Genomic DNA, 23,131 nt, shown 5'->3' on the forward strand with positions numbered 1-23,131 from the left:
AAATGTGATTCTATATCAAGAGCAGAATGTGGGATTTTTTCCGTTGTTTCATAATGCAATCAAAAATATATTGTGTTAGGTTCTCCCTGCCTGGCCTTCCAATCTCCCCACCCCAACTCATAACACTGCCTTTCTGTTTAAAAGTTCAAATTCTAGACAGTTCCGTTTAGCACCATAAAGGTCATTATGCAGTTGACAGTCATAAGTTGATGACTTAAAGTGCTCATATTATGCTTTTTGGCTTTTCCCCTTTCCTTTATTGTGTTATGTATCTTTTTGTGGACGTTACAGGTTTACAAAATGAAAAAGCCCAAAGTCCATCCCAAAGGGATTTACCATCTTCCAGAGAAAACACTGCTTCAAACTAGACTGACAAGGTGTTGGGTCTGGGAACTCACCATGCCCAATTAAAGGGGTGGGATAAACAGTTGTCTTTCAAAGTCCCTCTGCACGCAATAGGATATCGCTACAGCCAACCAGAGCAACGCTAGTTAACATATCAAACTTTTGCTGGATGTGGTTGGCAAAACTCCGAACAAATCTTCCTTTTTTAAGAATGACTGCAGTGCTTAACTCCAAGTCTTTCAGAGTCGCAGCTAAAGCCAATTTGAAAGACCGCTGTTCACTAGCAGCAGCAGCCATCTGCTTTGTTTTTAAGTAGCAGGAAATTCACATGGAACCGTCGCAACTCTGCCGTCAAGGCACACAACACACAGGGTAAAGAAAAAAGGAGATGCAGCAACAAAAATATGGTCTTTTTGAAAATTAAAACACACAAACCTATTCTGGTACAACCTCTAAATACATTTATGAACCTGAAAATGAGCATAATATGAGCACTTTATAACAAGGAAAGAATTACAGAATCAATTATTTCCGCAAACGCAATCCTTGCATTTATGACTTAAATTGCATTATGACATGCAGACATTGCTGTGCAATTTCCACAATAATTGCATGTGTACAATACTGAATATCCTGTAATTGGAATAATATTAAATGTCATCACTTCATTTTGATGTACTTCACTAGTTTGTGCAATGTTTTTATATTTTGTATTTTACATTTGTTGGAGTCAAATTGTGAAATGTGCCTCAGTAAAACATAAACTAAATAAAAAACACATCTCAATTCTAAATTCTTTAATCCTAGTTCCTGATTCTGTGCCTGGACAGATGATGCATGCAACAGTGAACGATTTAAACCCCTGGGTGGATTATGAATTCAGGGTGGTGGCAATCAACAGTGTTGGTGTTGGAGAACCCAGCACGCCATCAAAACAGATTCGAACCAAAGCAGCAGGTATTCCTCAATTTGTTGTTTCTCTTCATAACAAATTTATCAGTCCCACTTGGGAGATATAATTTAACCGTTTCGGTCAGTGCACCCTGTGATGACCCTGTGATGTTGCTTATTTTTAAATCTCTTGTTTGCTTCTATGCCAATACTTATAATTACTCAGTCATATGCAAAAGTAAACAAGAACTGGACATTGAATTGAGGCTCTACACTGAGCTTCTGTATGTCTCCAATCTGGAACATGGTTTATACTTGCATTAACTGAAACGTTGGCCTATGTGTACATGAGTCATCGACATGAAGGTGTCTATTTTGAGCTGGTTAGCTAAGTAATTCCATCCCGCTGGTTGAATCACAAGGGAACAAGACTCCCGTTGTGCCTCACACATGGGGCAGACACACCATGCTGGGCTTATAACGTCGACCAAATTCCTCTGATTTGTGATTAACCTGTTGTATGTAAATAAGAAACTCTACAAAGTGACTGTTACCACCTCATTCAAAGCTGTGTGGTTTAACAGAATTCTCTGCACCTGCCTGAGACATTACAGCCCAAACGCAGGAATGACTTTCTTTGTTTTCTTTGTGCCTGTTTAGTTCCCAAGGTTGCACCAGTTAATGTGAGTGGTGGCGGAGGAGCTCGAGGAGAACTCGTTATCATGTGGGAGGTAAGAGGATCATAGGCATTTCTGGTTGGGCATTCATTGTGGCTTTTTTTTTCCCTTCAAATCTCTTTGATGAGAATGGACTTCTGGCAGAGTTCGTTTTTCTGCCGTGGCCTGGCTTCTGTGAAATGGCTTTTAATTAAAAGCAGAGCTCTTCTGATTTGCTGCCTGCTGACTCCCCCTGTTGTGTAAATCAAAATGGAGATACAGAGCTAGTGCACATTTCATATTTGTAAATCTAGAATAAGGTGACAACTTTACATTTCTTGGATGTGTTTCAAAGTGCAGCAATATGCTGTATTGGTGCATTTGTGGGACATAAAACACCATTTCTACTTTACTTTCTTTACAACCCCCTAATTTAATTTCTGCTCACAGTTGTTTGGCTCAAAGGCGTGACTTTTCTGTCCCTATCTCAGCCAGTTCCAGAGGAACAACAGAGCGGAGAGGACTTTGGCTATGTTGTGGCTTTCCGCCCACTTGGCAGCAGCACCTGGATCCAGACAGTGCTGGCATCACCTGATGCATCAAGATATATTTACAGAAACGACAGCATAGCACCCCTGTCCCAGTTTGAAGTGAAAGTGGGAGTCTACAACAGCATGGGAGAGGGGCCTTTCAGCCGCATTGTCAAAGTGTTTTCTGCAGAAGAAGGTGAGTGCCGGCACATGCTGCAAACAGAAATAAAGTTGGTCATGTTAATTCAAGAAATGTACTCTTAATTGCAATCATGCATAATTCATGATCTTTTCTATTCAGAGCCCTCTGAGGCGCCATCAAGAGTTTGGGCCCGCCCTGTGTCAGCCTCTGAGATCGAAGTGTACTGGGAACCAATTCCCCCCGGGTCCAGCAGTGAGAAGATCATTGCATACGAGGTATGAAAAAGAAAAGTTATTTATATTTCAAATAAGGTGTAGACATTAATCCCAAAATGACAGATAATAAGCTGGCGTTCATTTGAATAGAACCACCGGTGGTGACAACATGGAGATATACTGCACGTGTTGGAGCAGCAGATTTTTCACGGGCTAATCTAGAGGATGAATAGGTCTGTTGGCAGCTGTTCCCGTCTCCAAAAGACCTCAATTCCAAGGCTGTCTGAGAGCTTCAATTCCCAATAATAAATAAATAAGAGAAAGTGTGAACATCATACATCACTATCCTCTACAACAAACCCTCTCCTGGGATTTAGCTGTGGAAAACCTAGGAAAAATAATAATAATCTTTCCTAAACCCCAGTTGTGTTTTATGGTAGGGCGTGCCCAGTTGCCTGACCTCTGCTGAGAAGCGTTGAGGCCATCGCCGGTGTTTGGTACACACATTGTTATACGACAGGGGTTTGAAATACCATGATGGCATTGTGGGAGCTAGACAGATCTGTTCAGCTGAGCAATGTTTGCATGAATAGTCATGCTGAAATGGGGAAACTAATTGTACAATTTTAAATTGTAATTGATTTTCAAATGTTGAAAAAATATATCTTTATTTGGCTACTAGATATTTATTCCAATTCACACAGTGACAAACTTTTACTAAACATGTCCGCTGGGTTTTTGTGATGTATTCTAATGTATTTAATTTTAAGCTAAATTGACTCTCAAATCATATTTCAGTGGAACATTTCAATTGCAGAGGCTGGGCACAATGCCAACAAGTGTACTTAACAGGACTACTACAGTCAGTTGTGTTTCACTTTGGTTTATAATTTAGGTAATTTAGCAACTGCACATATACAGTGATTCCCTCTGCCAAGGAGGTTGTGTTTTGCGTCTCAGTCTGTCTGTTTGTTTGTCGGCAGGATTACAGAAAAACTACTGACCCGACTTTCATGAAAATTTGTGGAAGGGTGTAATATTGGCCAAGGAGGAAACCAGTACATTTTGGAACTGATCAGAATCACAGGGCAAATTGTCTTTCACTTTTGTTAACTTTGCAGGATATGGAATTTGTGCTGTGCATGTGGTATTGAAATAATTGGAAAAATTAGTTCCCAACTTGGAAAATTCACGCTGAATTATTATTGTGAGATAGGGCATGCCTTGAGGGAGGTCTGCACTATCAGAGAGCCCTTCTAGTTATCAAAACTACTCTGGATGAACAGATGTTGGGGCTGCTTTTAAAAAGTGACTTATTTCATATTTAGTTAGCCATTTAGTTTCAGAACTTAACAGTTGTCGAATGCTTATACAAAGAGTTTGACATTAAATCACACATGAAATATGTTACACTGCTTTAATGGAGAAGACATCACTCAGTTTCCCTAATGATTCAGTTAAGTGGGCTGTGAAGAAGAAGGTGTGGAGTGTGTAAGTAAGCGATAGGCCTCAGTATCAATCACTTCAACTAGCCTGTAGGAAATACTTTTCTACAATGTATAGTAATGCATTTGAATACAAGGAATGATTCAACCCATTTATGCCCAGCTCTGCAGGCTACAGCAATCGTTTTTCACCAACACATCTGTTCATAGATAGTTTTGTTTTCCCAAAAGTACAGGTTTCCCACATATCCTAAAGTTGTTCCTGACACTAAGACTTCATCATTCCTCAAGTACGCTCGCTCATTACCCTTCGAGCTGTCAAGGGAATGGTCACCAGGTGCACTGCCACTTATACCAGCAATAACTAATGGCCACTTTGTGAGCATTGGAAACGAGCTGTAAACCCCAAAAGTGATATGTTATCACACTTTAAGCTGATATGGCAAATGTGTGAGCAGACAGCTGTGTACATATGTGTTTTTTAAATATCCAGACACACAAAGCAACATTAGCATGTGCCACTTCCTGTGCTGTGCTATTAGAATGATGAAATCTACATAGGAGAAGACTGCAGTGACTCAATTAAAAGGGCTGCAAGATGGCCAAACAGTAACCTGTTCTTTATGTAGGTTATTCTATAAAAGGTAAAGTGAAGGAACTTCTTGTACCTGGGTATCACTGACACATGAGAACAAATGTGTATGTTGGGGTAAATCGACAGCTTGATGGACTAGTTCCAGGAGCTACTTACAGTAAAATGCAGAACTGTGTCTGTACAATTCGTTACATGTAACACAGTGGCTTAGCATTTTAGAAAAGTATACCTGCTTTTCCTAATCCCAGAAAATAGCTGGACTACAAACTGTTGTATCTGGATTTGGTCCTTTGGAAGAACTCCAAAAATAGCTTCCTTCTGTAGTTGCTTCCAAATGCCCTGTCCATACACACACAGGTATTTGGTGTTGGGAATCAACAGTGATCCCTATTTAGAACCAGTTGCAGCTAATTTATTTCTGGAGAAATGTCCGGCGCCAACTGATTTCTCTGATCTCTAACACAGACACTGTGAAGCAAGGTTTCCAGGATGCATGCTCTTTGAGTATGTTTTATGTGGCACTTGAGCTGTGGGAGAAAAGACAGCATGTGGTATTGTGTGGGTGCATTTTATCAAACAGATGTTTTTGCCCTTTTAGTGTTGTTCTTATGATGGATGTTCTGTGTTCCTTTAAGAACAAAAGTGTTTTTGTTTAGATTAGACAATCACTCTCAAAACCTTTCTTTTATTTATTTAAAAAGGAACGGAACAAATTAAAAAACTGGTTTGATAATTAGAAACAATACTGCAGACCGAACTAAAAAAAAATCCTCTCGGCAGCCAGCTGTGGAGCAAAGAGCTTGGAGAGCTCTTGCATGCCTCTGCCTATATCTGTCCCAGCAGGGTAGATCAGCCCTAAAAAGGGATCTCCATGTGTGTGGTCCAACAAACAGTTAGGTATTGGTACCAGTGCTTTTTGATTTCAGTGAAGTGTCCTCCAACATGTCTGCTTGATGTGTTAGGAGATGACAAATTCACGTTCAAGTGTCAGCCTGACCCTGTTGCTGAAGACAAGTAGGTGAGGAGTGATGAGGAAAAATATCTTTAAACTCAAATACTTTATTAAGCAAAACCACACCATTTACATTAAGCTGCAGATTTGAGGTGCCCCGCAATCACGTCTTTCCTATAGTAACTGCACCACCGCAACAATAACACTACACTACCATATAGAATACTCAGTAGCATTGTTGTCATATACCACTTTGAGTTGAAAAGCTATTTAAAAGGTATGAGAGACCTGATGTGACTGGCTGAGAGGATAATGACTCGCCCTTCAATTTATCTCCCACTTCACCCAACCTTTTGGCACGGCAGCTTCATTATTTGCCAGACACCAACTAGCCCTCAAATGCTGGAAGAACACTAAGGGCCATATCTTCCACCCAGCGCAGTGCAACACCGCACCATTGACCTACAAAACCTGGTCTAAAGTCAGTAGCGCAGAATTTCATTGTTATTGTAACAGCGCAAAAGTAAAATGCACCTAGGCTCGTGCACAGCGCACACACACTATGCTTGTTTTACACACAGGGACCCGCAACAGCACACAAACATGCAAAAGATTACAAATAAAAATATTACAATGTGAAATAGAATTATGATATGATCTGTTCGCACGCTTTCACTTCCCACACAAGCAGATCAGTTTCTTCTCCTGAAAATCTCTCCTTCCTGCAAATCCACCTTAATAATAGCAATGTGCCAAGGTACACACGTGGCTGTTAAATGGAATGCAAGATGACACTGATTGGTTTGTTGCATGTTATGGCCAAAACACACCTATGAATTAATTAAAGCATGAAGTACAACCCTTTTGAACCATGCGCCTGGCTGGTGGTTTGTACACGCCCTAAAGGCTACGCCAGGCCGTTGAAATAGCCCCCTTTTTCTGTGTGTCCGCTAAATGTGGCAATATTAGACGTTTTTTTTGGAGTGTACACTATGAGGACACAACATAAACTAAACTAATACAGCCTTTGTCATGTGGAAACGGAGAGCGTTGGACACAAATGCAAAGACGGCAGACACATAAGTAAGCTTGAGGATTTATTTTAATGGAAAAATCCCAACAAACAAAAGGAGTCCTGGATACAGCAGGCTAAAGGGTAGAGAACACAACTACCCACAGGCAAAATACAAAAACAAAAACCGGTAGAATCCATAAAACAGAAACAGGCAGAATCCAAAAAACAGAAACAGTGGCAAGCTAAATCCTCTACCGCAGACAATAATCTGACACATGACAAAGACAATAGAGACTAAATACAAGAGGTAATGAGGTGAAACAAGAGACATGTGACACAAGAACTCAGAAACAAGTGAAACATATCAGGGTGGGGTAGACAATCACAAAAGGTGGGAAAACACAAGACAGGAAGTAAAACACAACAAGACAGAAAAACAGACTACTGAACACCCTTCCATAACTTTAATTTCACCCATCAGTTACTGTCGCTACAGCTGTCATTTCTAATTCTAGCAATGCACAGTTTACAGTGATTATGATGGCATCCAAACCACTCCAAACGTTTGGTAAGCTTTAAAACCAAAGGTCCTTGATTTCAGTCAGAAGCAGAGAAAAAAGGAAAGGCTTCTGATTTTTAGCCAGTGACCCTCTTTTTGCTGATATGACAACTGTCACGGGCATATTCTATTGCATTTGAATGTTCTCGGCTGACTCGTACGAAAATGAGAAACTTTCAAAAGAGTAATAAGTAAGTAAGAATACACACAGTTGTTAAATCATGAACACATGGATTATTGCAGGGATGCCACTTAGCACAATAGTTATACCGAGTCAGTTTAAAAAAAAAATAAACATACTTTTTTTTTTTTTGTATATCACTATCATTTAATTCTAACATACCAATCTTTCAGATGTTTACTATAGAAATACAACATAATTTACTCGTACAAAAACAATTTTGTCATGTTTAAAGGGGCGCTATGCAGTTTTGGCCATTTATTTTTGCAGTTTTCTTCATCAAGCTCCCCCTACAGCTTCAGAATAGATATTTGGCACCTCCTATGTTTACTTGTGTCTGACTGCTCACTCGGCCAATTTGCCATTTCCTCTTTCTCTGTTCCTTCAACAATGCTTTCCTAGCTTTTTGTTTCTTTTTTTTACCAGCTCAGCCATGACAATATTGTGAAAAAAAAACTCCATTGCTACCTTGGTAGCCGCTTCTTGAATTGGCGTAAGTGTGCAGTGCCGCGAAACAATTTGTTACATCGCAAGACCTGATATCACACGATACTTCCTGACACTGGCCGAAAGTTGCAAGGGTGTTTTTCACCCTAGACCCAGTTTTTCCACTCACAGGCGCTAGGGGGGAACCAATTGACTGATTGATTTTAGTTGACCTCTTAAATATAAAAATATGAAAACAGAACTCTGTGTCATACATTACACAAAAAGTCAGGAATGACACAATAAAGCCTAAAGACTTGTTTCCATTGTGGTTCCTCCACCTATCAACTCGAAAAAAGTCATATAACCGTCCCAATGACTCCGAAGCTGTTAAGAAAAAATGAAGCTTAAGTAACCGCGTAGTTCCCCTTTAACAGCTTTTGTCAGAGCAGATTAACCCACTGTTTATTCCATTCCGTAGACTTTGTTTCTTGTATTTTTCAGTTTAGAAAAAGTTGCACTCTGCTTCTGCATTTGGAGAAATCCAAAGCTTGACAAGCCTGCCATCGGTAGTTACAGTTGCTAGGCTACGGATGAACAATCATTGTTTGTGGAAGGGTTTTAGCAACGGTCAATTTCCTTTTACAATATGAGAATTGTTACGAGAGACAACAGAATACCTGCAGTTTTCCACGCCATGCAACTTTTCTTGAAGAATTTCCCAAATTTGTAGACACATTTTTGTTTCATGATCATTACATATTTGGTACATTCAGCCTTCATGTGGACGGTGAGCTCTGCTGTCAGCAGGTTTATGGCAGGACAGTCGAGTTTACAGTTCAGATAATATGAATAAAGCGTCAGCAAATGAGGTCCTTCACTGTAAATGTACATACTGTACACTGATACCATTCTGTTTAATGCTATTGTTTAGGCTAAGTCACCCTCTTCTAAAATTGTCTCCACCAGGTTCAATACAAACATTGAAGCCGGCTGTATAAAAAAGGTTTATTATTATCTGTGCTCCCCACACAAACAATGGCATAGTTCAAACACTGGTGCTATAATGCACTTTACTGCCACTGTCTCCGTAAGACTTTAAGATGCAGCAAGACGGTTTAAGTCTCTTTAGATCCCTCTCTTTCATCCCTCTTTAAGTGTGTGTTTATATTGAGGTAGCATTAAAACCTCTTCTGCTCAGGTATTTTAGGTATTTTCCAGTAAAGTGCCAGTAAAACTGCATATTAAAAAAACTGCTGGTGTAAAAAAACAAAAAAACAAACAACCCTAGATGCATCTGTTATCAGCAACTCCAGGCCCTGTCGCTAATCTGCCTTTCCCAAGCAAGATCCCTGAAAACCTGTGTGCAGCCAATTGAATAAGTACCTACTCTCAAACCATCTGTTTGACATTTTCACGTCTGGTTTTCCCGTCTCGTGTACGGGTCATAAATGATCTCCCTATGAATACAGATTATATCAAGCTCATTTTCCTTGTACTTCTCACTCCCAGTGCTGCTTTTGGCACTGCTGATTGTCAGATAAAGCAGGACCTACGGTAGCTGAGCTGATAGTATGGAACCCTTTTTCCCCCTACTATTAAAGTGGCTCCTGTAGAAGGTTTCATCATTTTAAAGACTTAAACCTAGATGCCCCAAATGTCTTTAGTTTTAATATATAACTTGTATACGCTTTGCATTTTGCCAAAACTGGTAAATTTTGTTCTTAAAAATGTGCTTTGTTACGCTTTTGCGTTTGCATTTGCTTTGCAGTTTTGGCAAAATGCAAACAGGCTTCTTCTTGTCACATGTCTTCAGCCAGTTTGTGCAACCTAAATGCACTATGCAATAATACTCCAAACAAATGTCTTCTTTATAAGCTCATTTTGATACTGTCAGTAGGAAATTCACAAAATAAATAAGGTTTGACTTGACTCAGTTGCCACCGCTTTACGGATTTGTACCGGTTTATGGACTGTTAATGGAAAATGGAAAAAGGAAAAGGTTGACAATATGGTTTGTGGTCTGTAGTAACTCACATCTTCGGTCCAGGTCCTCTTTTGGGAGGAAGGATCACAGCAGAACGAAGCAGAGAGGGTGAGGGTTATCGACACCACATCTCTGCTCTCTGGCTTGAAGGGCAGCACAGTCTATCTGATATCGGTCAGAGCCCAAAACAGCGCTGGACTTGGACCCTGCAGCCCTGCTTTTAACATCACCACCAAGAAACCACGTAAGCCCACACACAAGACACAAGATTTCATGTTTTTCTTTTTTTGCTTAGCCTTTAATTAAATCACTTTCACAGTAGGTTCAAGTCTATTCAAGTCTATAAATACAATACTCACATGCAATACTCAATGTATGTTGAAAGAGTTGTTGGTTAGATACCATGTAGGTCATGTCCTCTATAATATTTCTGGAACCCCAGTTCTTAAAGCAAATCATATTCTACAGTTAGGCACTTTTGTGATAATTTTTTTTTAAAGCTTTACTTATGATTTGAGAACAACTTCTCATTTGCAACAACAACTTGTCGCATACACACAGTTACACATTCATACCTGGAAGCTGCCCAGTACAACCCCAGTCTGATCTGCTGGCCACTGAGCAGCTCCACAGGAGCAGTTGGGGTTAAGGGCCTTGCTCAAGGGCACCTCAGTGGTGGTAATGAGGTGCCCTTGGGACAAGTGCTGCTCTTTCACTCTCCCCTCTCAGATTTGATCCTGTCTGGAGATTGAAGCGGCGACCTCCCGGTCACAAGCCTGCTTCTTTAACCTCTAGGCCACCGCTCCCCCATTTTAAGGCTGACTCTGATATTTAGAGTGCAAGGTGTATTCTCATATATATTTCACACTAAGCTATTGCACAACTATTTTGAAATAAAACATAAAATGGTTCCGAAGGTCTTGGATCAAGGTTTTGGACCGGGTTTTGGACTTTAAAAAACAAAAACAAAACTATATACACTGAAGTGAAATGAATCGAATATTACAATTTCAGTTCTTCCATTCCCACTGTTACTTCAACTAACCTAGGTGGGTTTAGTTGGGTTTCTGTAAATAACATCACAGAGGATGGTCTAGACCTGCTCTTTTATGAAAAGCGCAATGAGATAACTGTTGTTGTGATTTAGCGCTGTTTAAATAAAATTGAATTGAATTGAGTAGCCTACTTTCACCACACACTGCGTACAGGCAGTGATTAGTTAGTTTAGAGAATACTACTGGTGACACAGGTCTGTGCATTCATTTGTAAACGGTGTGTCTGTATAATTGTTTATCTTATAGCTCCAAGTAAGCCCCCGGGGAATATTGAGTGGAACCTGAAGAACTCTAAGATCTTTCTGAATTGGGAACATGTCAAGGCGATGGAAAATGAGTCTGAGGTGACTGGATACAAGGTGAGTTTGTCAGAGTAATAGCAGAAGCTCCACAACTGGAGAAACAAATAGAGCCTTGGCAGCTGTCATCCCAATAAATGACTTTCACATTGCAGTGGAAAGATAGACCTCAGACAGCTCTCCAGTGTTACGTTATGGATTGGCCCTGTCTGGCCTTTCAAAATTAAAAGATCTATTCCAGGTGATAAAATAAAAGGCGTCATGCCACAGAACAAATTCCCCTTTTTCCAACCAGTACAACAATGAATCATATTTCATCTACTTTGCATACTTGTGTGGGGGGGGAGGAAACACTGTTTTTGATAATGCTTTCCACAAGTATAAATATATTATTATTCAGAGATATGCAGCCCTGCTCATTTAATGATAATTCTTTTGTGAAGCTCTGTTGTAAGGGAGCGTGCAGTATCTGTAGACAAGAATGGTTTCCTGCAAAGGCATCACTGAATCAAAAGTTTTAAAAAAATGCATTAGGTATTTTAAAATTTTCAACCAGCCTTGAGAAGGCAAAAGAGGACGTCAATCGCTGGGCATCCCTTCCTATGTTGATGGCGGGCAGAGTAAACACAGTTATGCCAAGACTGCTCAGAGACTGTTTACACGTACATTATTTAGTAAAAAAATAAATAAAAATAAAATGTTATTTTTGAAAACTGAGAGGTTGAAATGTCCTTTTATGAAAATATGCGGCCACATGTAAAGATAGTCTCAGTCAATCCCGGTTTTTCCTCTCCAAATCCTTCTTTAAGAAAAATTGGAAAGGCATTTTTAGAAAAATCCAATTCAGAGGGGGGTCTTCCGCTTCCTAATTTCCTGTACTACTACTGGGCTGCGAATATTCATAAATTGGACTTTTGAGTGTCTTACTTCCGGGAGGGGACCGGTCCAGCTTGGTCCAACATGGAACGGTAGTCAAGCGAACCACTACACCGGGCCTCCTTGCTGTTTGCTCTTCTGCCACTCAATAGAGAATACCACTCAAACAACCCAGTGGTTGGCAGTTCTCTTAGGATTTGGACACAGTTTAGGATACATTTTGTCTTCAAACTAATAATTCTGTCCACCCCTACAGCCAGCAACCCTGCTTTCAAGCCTGCCATGCTAGACTCGGCATTCCACCACCAAGTGTGTGGCTGATCTCTTCCACAATGGGATATTTTCATCTTTTGACCATTTGGCTAAAGAATATAGCATCTCCAAGACACATTATTTTAGATATATGCAAATTAGAGACTTCAGACATAAACATGTTCCAGCCTTCTCGGCTGTCCCACTCGCGGGATGGATGGAAGAATATTTTAGCCTTAATCTATATTGGGAGGGTTGCATCTCCATGTGTCAAAATATTTCTAATCCTTCTCTTAACCATCTAAAAGGTGCTTGGGAGGAAGAATTGGGGATTAGAGTACTTAATAAAACCTGGTGGTCTGCAACTGAGAGAATCCATAAATCCTTTTTCTGTGCGAGACGTGGTGTAAGTCAATTTAAGGTATTCCATCGTCTACATCTGTGCAGAAGCAGACTGGACAGGCTATACCCTGAGGTCGATCCCACCTGTCAGAGGTGCCACGCTGCCCCTGCCACGCTTCATCACGTTTTTCTCCTGCCAGTCTATTGCCCCATTTTGGTCATCTACAGTGTATTTGACACTCTTTCACTCTTTATCCCTTTTAATTTCCCAATCTACCTCCCTTGCATTTTCTTCCTTCCTGGCCCGTCGGAATGGAAGGATCAGGCTTTGCCCTCACATGCACGTTGGATCAGAGAAGTAGCAGCGCATTCAAAATCGGAGGAGTTAAGATATCATAGTCAGGGCTCTAGTGCTCAATACTACATGACATGGCAACCCTTCCTGGATCACTTTAACAGCCTACCATGTACCTGTGTCACCCCTCTTACTGTCTACTTACCACTGTCTTGCTTTCTTTTCTCATCATCCTTATTTTTCTCTTCCCTTTTTCACTCCCAGAAAGATAGTTTGTTTGACTTACATTAATTCAAAAGTTGGGTTATTGTGCATTTAGAGAGTGACATGGGGCACCCTCGGGGAGATTCTGATGTCATTACAAAAAATTAATAAGTTTGTTTATGGGGAAGGGGGGGTTGCGGTCACTGTGGGTGCCACATTTTGAGCAATAGCTGTGGAGTAAAGTTTGTAAGCCCTCACGGTCGGGGGGCCCCAAGCAATTGCCTGGTTTGCTTGTTGAACAAACGGTGGCTCTGATCATGTGAATAAATTCTTGGCGTGTCACGATGATAGTACAATTTCAATTCATTTGATCATAAGGGCCCCCCTGGATTGTCAGGGCCACGGGCACGTGCTAAATTTGCCAAAGGCCTTTTGAATTCATTATCTACTCTAGAGAGGGACTGGACAGTATAATCAAAATTTGGTTGCACACTCTTCTTATGCTTTTAGGAATTTGTTTTGTTTTTCACATGTTATATAGTCCTGCACTGTAGTTAAGAGTTTTAATTTTTGACTGTTTCAACTGAAGAATGAAATGTTCACCCCAGGATCCACACTCTCCTCCAGGTTGTGTATCGTCAGAACTGGCACGGCAGGACAACTGTATTGGAAACCAATAAGACCAGTGTGGCGCTGCAAATCCCCTCTGGAGAGGACTACCTCATTGAGATCAAAGCTCTGACCGAAGGAGGCGACGGCACCAGCAGTGGCCCCATCCGCATACCAAAGATGTCCAGTAAGTTTCAAATGCTCTACAACAAATGTACAGTACTTAATGTACAATACTTGGAACAAATTTGTTTTTGGAATCCTATACATAGCTTCTTTACAGAGCCCCAGAAGTGACATGGAGGGGGAAAAAAACATGTACTGGGGACAAACACTTTTCCGAGATCTTGACTTTATTTTGCAAGAAATCGAGTTTTATTTGCAAGATCTCGCAAATCCAATAAACAATAAGGCTAACCTAGCTAGCTAGTAGCGCTAGCTAGGATCTAGCTAGTAGCGCGCTAGCTAGTATCTAGCTAGTAGCACGCTAGCTAGTATCTAGCTAGCTAGTAGCATGTCATGATTACATCTCCTTGGTTGTCTAAATACATCCAACCTTTATTTTGATAAGCTTGATTACTAACTGATACATGCCAAAGTGAAGTGTTATAATGAACAATATCGTTGACTATTGATGTCAATAACGCTAGTTTTTGTCGTAGCAACATGCTCATTCATGAGCTTCTTTCTTGTGTCTCTTTCGAGTATAGCTAGTTTGTTCTCTTAATACAGCCATGGTATAGCTAGCTAGCTAGCTATGTGGCAAACTCACTCACTAACCGTAAACATTGTGTTTTCATTGTTCCTGATCGTTTACATATGTTTTAAAATAAACGATGGATGTATTTAGACCAGTGGTCCCCAACCTTTTTATCACCGCGGACCGGTCAACGCTTGACAATTTTACTGCGGCCCCCCGCTAAGCTCTACTCCTCTCGACAAATACCCTAACGCTCTCTGACGCGCTCTGACTCTGGTCGCTATGGTAACGTTTAAACATCCCTTCAAAATAAAATACAGCTACGCAACAAAAACGAATATAAGGAACATTTTATTTTCATGAAAGTTTTAACTCAATATAACGACAAATCAATGGGAGCCCTGAGCTTGTTTATCTGCAACGAGACGGTCCCATCTGGGAGTGATGGGAGACAACAACACCCGAAGTGTGTTGCTAATGTCCAGTCTGCTCCGTTGTTTGGTTTTGGTTGCTGTCACTGAAGAAACCCCGCTTCACACAGATAGAGTCGGAATGGCAAAAGGGGTTTCAGTGCTGTCGTGGCGATCTCAGGGTATTCTGCCTTGATTTAATCCAGAACACCGGCAGAGTGGCTGTCTCAAACAGACTTTTAAGGCCGCCGTCATTTGCGATCTCCAGCAGCTGATCTTCTTCTTGTACAGACATGGTAGATTCTCCTGGTTGTTGACCAATGGGTCGCGGATCCATTCCTTGCCAGTTGTGGGTCTTTTGTGGGTGGGAAGTAGCGCTCAAACTGCTTTAAAAGCAAAGACAGTGATCGTGCACCAGCGGGAGAATGAAGGATCAGGCTCGTCTCACCCAAAATCTCGCTAATGTGTTGAAACATGTCCAATACGCCTCTGTTCACGCGCCGTCCCCCAAATCCAGTTTGGTTTAAATGCAGCATTTATCTGCCAACTTGAAGACAGTTGTCATTTTCCCTGAAGTGACAGATTGAGTTCATTGAGCAGGTTGAATATGTGCACAGGTTGCCAGTTTTGGGACCCATTCCTGTCACTGAAATGTGCTGCCAGCGGGGCTTCTTCTCTGAGAGAAATCTTTTGCAGCGGCTCACGTAACTCAAACACTTGGTCAGCGATTCCCTCGGGATAACCATCTTATTTCGGTGTATAAGAGGAGGCGTCGGTGCTCTGCGTCCATCTCCTCACAAAGTTGCTCAAACAGGCGCGAGTTAAGGGCGTGTGCTTTGACGTGGTTAATAACTTTAACAACATCATTCAATACACTGTTCAATTCTGGTGGCATTTTTCGGCTTGCCAGCATTTCCCTGTGAATGATACAATGTGTAGATTCACATTCAGGGGCGACTTCTTTAACCCGAGCAGTTAAACCAGACAGCCGTCCGGTCATCGCAGCAGCTCCGTCTGTGCATATGCCGACACAGGAGGACCATTTCAGTTTTCCTGATATGTAACCATCCAGCGACTTGAACAGTTCTGCGGCCGTGGTGTTGGTTGGCAACGACAGTGCACATAACATATCCTCATGCACATCCTCCTGATAAAGATATCGCACATACACAAGTAGTATTGCCTTGTTGTCAACATCTGTAGATTCATCAACCTGGAGTGCGTACCACGGTGATGTGTTAATCCTCTCCAACAATTGTGTCTCAATGTCTTCGGCTATGTCTTCAATGCGCCGAGTCACGGTGCTAGCCGACAGAGGCACCTGAGCGATCTTTTTAACAGCAGCCTCTCCTAGAAGTTCACGGCAGATGTCTTCAGTGGAGGGCAGGATCAGTTCTTCACCGATAGTGAATGGCTTTTTAGCCTTAGCAATACGGTTAGCCACCAAGTACGATGCTCTCAGCGCATTAGCATTTACTGATGTGGTGGCCCTCAGTGATTTCTTCTGTCCGTCGTGTTCCTGTTTTTTTCTTTCAAAATACTCCAGGGGCTTGTCTTTTAATCCTGGGTGCTTGGTCTCCAAGTGGCGAAGCAGCTTTGAAGGCTTCATCGCCTCATTAGCGAGCGGTCGCAGCAACTATACAGAGGGGCTCGGTTTGTGTGAATCACCACCGGGATAAATCCATTTTCAAATGAGACTCCTGGTATTGTCTGTAAAAACTTTCTTTTTCTTGGAAGTGGGCTCTCTCCTGTCTCTTCACTGGGCCTTTCCCCTTCGCAAAGAAACTTTCCAAAGACATTTGTTTCTTACTCATTTTGTCCGATTGTGGGTTCAATATTGGCGCGAAAGACGTGACCGAGAGAATAAATAAAAGGTTTTTCAAAATAAAAGATCGTTCAGACTCAGACAATACATAAAAAGGAAATATTTAATTATTTATTGTAAGGCCCGGTACCAATTGGTCCGCGGACCGGGGGTTGGGGACCACTGATTTAGACAACCAAGGAGAAGTAGCCATGTCATGATACTAGCTAGATACTAGCTAGCTACTAAGGTTAGCCTGCAGTCATTGACATCAACAGTGAACAACAATGTCCAATGTAACACTTCACTTTGGCATGTAATAATTAGTAATGCTTATCAAAATAAATGTTGTGCTACTAGCTAGCTAAATATTAGCTAGCGCGCTACTAGCTAGCTAGGTTAGCCTTATTGTTTGTTGGATGTGCGAGATCTCGCAAATAAATCTTGATATCTTGCAAAACAAAGTTGAGATTGAAAATGGAGATATCGCAAATAAAACTAGAGATATTGCAAAGCAAAGTCAAGATCTCACAAACGTGTTCGTCCCCAGTTGTTCCCCCTCCTTGTCAACTCCGGGACGCCGTACTTCTTTGACATTATTCAAAAAACTTTTTAAAAAGTAAGATTGCAACCAAATTTAGCTACACATAAACATATGATTAGTGATGCTCTAAATTTTGCTGGCATTTTGTATGTAGGTGGCATCACAGCAACTTGACCTAACTCATACATCTGGCTTTTGCATCATGCATGCTTAAAAGAAGCCCAAATACTCTAAGGATTTGAGGCGTTCCACCATGATATCTTTTAAATGAACATCTGCATCCAGATTAAAACTTGTGAACATTTTGCATTCGTAAAATTAAAACATTTAGATTGTGATGCAACCTCTGCAGAGATACGTTACTACTGTATTATCTACTTTATTAAAGGATGGTTAATGTAAGGATTACAATTCTTTTCTTTTCCTTTTAGGTCTTAACTCAAAAGGGTGTGCGTACCCAGTTCCAATGAAGATTTGCTGTTTTATGATGTTTTTGGTATTTTTTATGATCATTTTCTAGCTTCTTATGCCTCTGTATTTAGCTGTGGACATTAGAATGAATATGGTTTATGATTCTCCTCTACATGACAGATTTATGGAATATGAAACTGGAAGTGGGTAAGATATTCCATGATAGCGTTTAGAAACTTAGAAAGTGTTTCTTAACCATTGGTTTGCATACCAAACTGAATGATGGGAGTGTTCTGACACGTTGTCAAATGCCTAAAAATCTGTGGCCGGAGTCATAGGCAACATCACAGTTACAAAACATGGTCATCTGCCTATTTTCAGGACCACTGCAATCCTCCAGGATGTGTGAGTTTGATCAACATGGAAAGATGAATTTCTTATCTGTCATTTTAAAATCAACATGAGCAAAGGTTCATGTCCCAGTTTCCTCGAGTCTCTGTCTGTTTCCACCTCTTTTGCCTCAATTTCCAAGTTATTTCTTGGCTTGCTGTGACCGCTATGAATGTTGCAGACCAAAAGGTACTAGTTTTACTTACTTCACATACTACATATGCAATTTAAAAAAAACTAAGAGTTGGTTTAAATGTATTTACTTTTTTATTTTTTTCTCTTCATTTGGATTTAATGTGATAATCCTTAATTTAAAATCTAATTCAATTGTAACACTTTGGGATTTTTCACTAACTACGTTTACATGCACATCATATTCCGTTTTTTGCCCTTTTTTCCGATAAAGACAATATTTCAACTAAGTTGTTTAGATGGCTTATGAAAGTCCCACTATTATTCCTGTGTAGCTGTGCAATTTATAAAGTGTATCAGTGGTGGTGGACTGCTGTACCGTGCAAACCCAGCATCCCTTTTTCATTCCTTGAAAAGGTTGTCGTAGCAAAGTGTGTGCATATCCCAACACCTGTTGATATCCAAGTCTTTGATAATGTTAAAAAGTAATGTTAAAGTTTCTCCTTATCAGGTCTGCAGCCTTGCAAATTGTTAGCTGGTTGGTTTGTTTACATCAACCATATCAACGCAAAGAGCTGACCATAAGCTGTAAAGAGGCAAGAGGCTGTAAACTGCGGTAAAAACCATGATTAAGACCCATATTCCAAATGCGCTGTATACATGTCCAAAGAATGCCTCTAAAACCCGAATAATACCAGAATATCCCAGATGTCTTAATCGGAAAAAGGCCTTATTCTGAATATCCAATCGGAATATGCTGTTTACATGACCCGTATCAAATTCTGAATATTGTCTTATTCCAAATATTTGTGGAAATTTGGTACATGTAAACATACACGCTGGTGGTGGAGTCACAATTACCCCCCAAAAAAGGAATCATTTTACATTTTAGGAATTGCCCTTTTTTTTATCAGCCATTTTCTCCTCACTTTTAAGAGTGGTATTGATTTTTTTCATCGAACTCTCAACAATTAGTACAAATAAAGCATCTATACCTAACTGGTACAGGTACAGGATGTTAAAGAAAACCAAAATGGCTAATATATCTCAAGCAGTGGCAACTAGTGGCATTCATTTCTTAAAAGAAATCCAATCACGCATTGGGTTTCTACTCTTGGGTTAATAAATCCAATCTTATTGTGCTCCGTATTATGCTGTACATGCTAGTTTATTTGGGTTTGTAGCTGTACAAATTCTTCAGATGACTATATGTCAGACTGCTGCCTCCAGAGTTTGCTTTCCATGCTTCATTTTGCATTAAAAACAATTTAGGTGAGGTGTGTAACGTGATGTGACCACCATGCTACAGGGGTCACCAGGCCCATTATAAAACAGACAATCTTCATCAACACTTTAATACCAGCTTCCAGTCATCCACAATTAGGACAGCCGTAGGTGTTTTCTGTGTTTGTTTAATGCAAGGAAATTATGCTTTTAGATGTGTTGCTGCTTAAATGGGTTGTATATTAGGAACAGATGCAAACCCAGATAAGATGAATTCTTGACATGTTTAACAAAGCTGTTATGCCTTATCAAGTTTATATTCTTCAAATCTTTGAAACATACACATTGTAATTATTGTGCAAAATGGCTGGCTTATCAAACATATTATATCTTTGTAAAAATGTATTTTATGTCATTTTGTGTCATTTTGTGTTGAGAAATGGCATACAATGAGAGTAAACGCCTATTTGTTTAAGTTATTACACCCCCAAACCTGAAAGAGAAGTATAACAGTGTTCCTCAGCCTCGTGCATTAGCATCCACCAGAACCAATACATACGGAATAATGAAAGGGGAAGTGGCATCTTACCTACTTGCACACAATTGTCATTAAACAAATTCCATTCAACATAAACAGGACATTTTTGGACAGCCTTCATATTTTGCTATTTTATTGTAACACACCTTATTATTTGTAGATCATTTACAGTCGGTTGTCTATGATGATGATGAACATAATCTGCATTACATCATTATTACATTTACCGTAATCGAGATGTATTTCAAAATTGTTCAACATAATTTGTGGGAGACCAGTTTGGAGTTAGTTGTCACCTTCATACGATGCACCACTGATGGATTAAAAGTATAAGAGACAATATTTTGTTAATGTTGTTGAGGAAATGTGAAGATGTGCTACTGTAATATTTTAGATTTCAGGTATGTTTGCATTGCCTTATTATTATGTTGTACTAAATGCACTCATAGGGTTTGTCATTTTCAACAGATTGACATGAAAGTTTTTGGGACAATACATTTTCCTATTATTTTTAAATAATAATCCAGTATATCGATCATGAAAAATTTTAACCGAACATCTTTTATTAATTATTTTGTGTGTACATTATTTTTTTGAAAAGTAGCACACAGACATATTTTGTCCTTAAGAGTGTAAAATAGTCTGTCCCTCAATTTTATTTGTAGGCATTATTCTGTATTTTGATGACTAAAGTGCTGTAAATGGTTTATTATGTGGCATTCTTTGATTTCATTTTTTTTTTGCTGGAATATCTCGGTACGATGTATGAAATACAAATTTATAATTTTGATTTACTTGCTTCTTTGACTGAATCAGCATTTTGTTAATTCAGTGATGTAATACCATTGTATTAATACAATAAGATATCTCTGTGAGATGACAAGCAGACTCAATAAATTCTTCACATTGAAACCCTTTAATCAGTGGATGTATTTTAGCTTGTGACATTCATATGCCTTACTGGGAGGTAGCAGACATGGATGCGGTCTGGGATGGGAGAAAAACGGGCCTTGCTTTATTAGCATTTCTCAAACCAATCACAATCGTCTTGGGCGGCGCTGTGCGCCGGACGGAGCAACGGTGCCTCGAGAAGGAACTTGTTTTGGTGGAATGTGTACATTCAAAGGTTGTTTTAGTCGTGCAACAGAATTCTCAGATTGAACAGATAGTCTAGCTGTCTGGATTTATCCTGCAGATATCTGAGGGGCAATTGACCGGACCAGTTGACGGAGCTTAAAATTCCTGCACAAAGAAAGCAGAAAGTATCTGCCATCCGGTTTAAAAGGAAGACATCTGGCCAATTTTCAGGCGCCACCTGAACAATCACAGAAGTGGATTATCATGGATATACACTCACCTAAAGGATTATTAGGAACACCTGTTCAATTTCTCATTAATGCAATTATCTAATCAACCAATCACATGGCAGTTGCTTCAATGCATTTAGGGGTGTGGTCCTGGTCAAGACAATCTCCTGAAATCCAAACTGAATGTCAGAATGGGAAAGAAAAGTGATTTAAGCAATTTTGAGCGTGGCATGGTTGTTGGTGCCAGACGGGCCGGTCTGAGTATTTCACAATCTGCTCAGTTCCTGGGATTTTCTCGCACAACCATTTCTAGGGTTTACAAATAATGGGGTGAAAAGGGAAAAACATCCAGTATGCAGCAGTCCTGTGGGTGAAAAATGCTTGTTGATGTAGAGGTCAGAGGAGAAAGGGCCGACTGATTCAAGCTGATAGAAGAGCAACTTTGACTGAAATAACCACTCGTTACAACGAGGTATGCAGCAAAGCATTTGTGAAGCACAACACGCACAACTTGAGGCGGATGGGCTAACAGCAGAAGCCCCACCGGGTACCACTCATCTCCACTACAAATAGGAAAAAGAGGCTGCAATTTAAAAGAGCTCACCAAAATTGGACGGTTGAAGACTGGAAAAATGTTGCCTGGTTTGATGAGTCTCGATTTCTGTTGAGACATTCAGATGGTAGAGTCAGAATTTGGCGGAAAAAGAAATGAAACATGGATCCATCATGCCTTGTTACCACTGTGCAGGGGTGGTGGTGGTGTATATGGGTGGGGGGTGTTTTCTTGGCATCTTTAGGCCCCTTAGTGCCAATTGGGATCGTTTAAATGCCACGGCATACCTGAGCATTGTTTCTGACCATGTCCATGCCTTTACGACCACCATGTACCCCTCCTCTGATGGCTACTTCCAGCAGGATAATGCACCACGTCACAAAGCTCAAATCATTTCAAATTGGTTTCTTGAACATGACAATGAGTTCACTGTACTAAAATGGCCCCCACAGTCACCAGATCTCAACCCAATAGAGCATCTTTGGGATGTGGTGGAACGGGAGCTTGTATAACGGACAATGTACAAGTTGTAAGTTGTATCACGGACTCACTCAGACAATTCCTCTTGGGATATTTTTAATATTGGTAACGTATAATAAAAATACAACAACCAACACATCCTAATGAGTCTTCATGACTATTACAACAAAACACCAACTGAATCTGCTGTCCTGTAGGAGAACTATTGTATTTTTTCTGCTACAAAAAAAATACTGGTAAAAAGACTGTAAAGCTGAAAAGCTCGAGGACTTGTCATCCGCTTGAGGGCTTACGAGTCCTTAGTCTCACTCTCAGCGGCCGCTATTAGCGGTAGTGTTTTTAAAACATCCGCTGTCAAAAAGGTCTTTTCTTTACGGTGCTGTATTGCCCACTGTATATTACTGAGTTACCGTTACGGGGAGGTCATATAGTCGCGATGAATATGTTGCTCAGACAGAAAATCATTCATTTACTGTACATAAAGAGACTGTGTTGCAGATGCATCGTTGCTAAACGGAAGGGGAATGTAATTTAATGTTGGTTGCTAGTGTACAACCATACAGCGCATTGTAAAGCTAAAAAAAAAATAATAGACATCACTATTATAATAGCTGATGGTCAATTCGGGGACGTTTTTGAATAATTTACAATCCCATAATCGTCTCATATTGTTGAAAGTAGTCCCATAGTCTTTCCCTTTCCCTTTTAGCTTTTAGTTGTTCTTTGTTTAATTTCCTTCTTTTCTGTGAAGGTCCTGGCCCAATGTC

At 40.3% G+C, this 23,131-nt stretch overlaps 1 protein-coding gene and 1 long non-coding RNA gene across 3 annotated transcripts in view; one reads left to right on the forward strand and one right to left on the reverse strand.

Annotated features, from left to right (window-relative positions):
- The window catches only part of cntn6 (contactin 6), a 101,585-nt gene extending 81,239 nt beyond the window's left edge, over positions 1-20,346 (forward strand). For both annotated transcript variants that reach the window (XM_032514006.1, XM_032514007.1), the window contains exons 16-23: positions 1,153-1,302; positions 1,897-1,967; positions 2,384-2,618; positions 2,724-2,839; positions 10,003-10,183; positions 11,241-11,353; positions 13,890-14,058; positions 17,761-20,346. In XM_032514006.1, the coding sequence (XP_032369897.1) occupies positions 1,153-1,302; positions 1,897-1,967; positions 2,384-2,618; positions 2,724-2,839; positions 10,003-10,183; positions 11,241-11,353; positions 13,890-14,058; positions 17,761-17,849 (1,124 nt within the window). In that variant the 3' untranslated portion in view covers positions 17,850-20,346. The remainder of the gene's footprint in view (positions 1-1,152; positions 1,303-1,896; positions 1,968-2,383; positions 2,619-2,723; positions 2,840-10,002; positions 10,184-11,240; positions 11,354-13,889; positions 14,059-17,760) is intronic.
- On the reverse strand, positions 402-9,520 carry LOC116688170 (uncharacterized). The gene is made up of 3 exons (XR_004331724.1): positions 9,509-9,520; positions 7,125-7,129; positions 402-487 (listed from the first exon to the last, which is right to left on the reverse strand). It is a non-coding gene; the product is annotated as an uncharacterized LOC116688170 (long non-coding RNA).
- Positions 20,347-23,131: the final 2,785 nt, after the last annotated feature.

This window comes from Etheostoma spectabile, chromosome 4 (assembly GCF_008692095.1).
Source record: "Etheostoma spectabile isolate EspeVRDwgs_2016 chromosome 4, UIUC_Espe_1.0, whole genome shotgun sequence".
NCBI classification, from domain to species: Eukaryota; Metazoa; Chordata; class Actinopteri; order Perciformes; family Percidae; genus Etheostoma; species Etheostoma spectabile.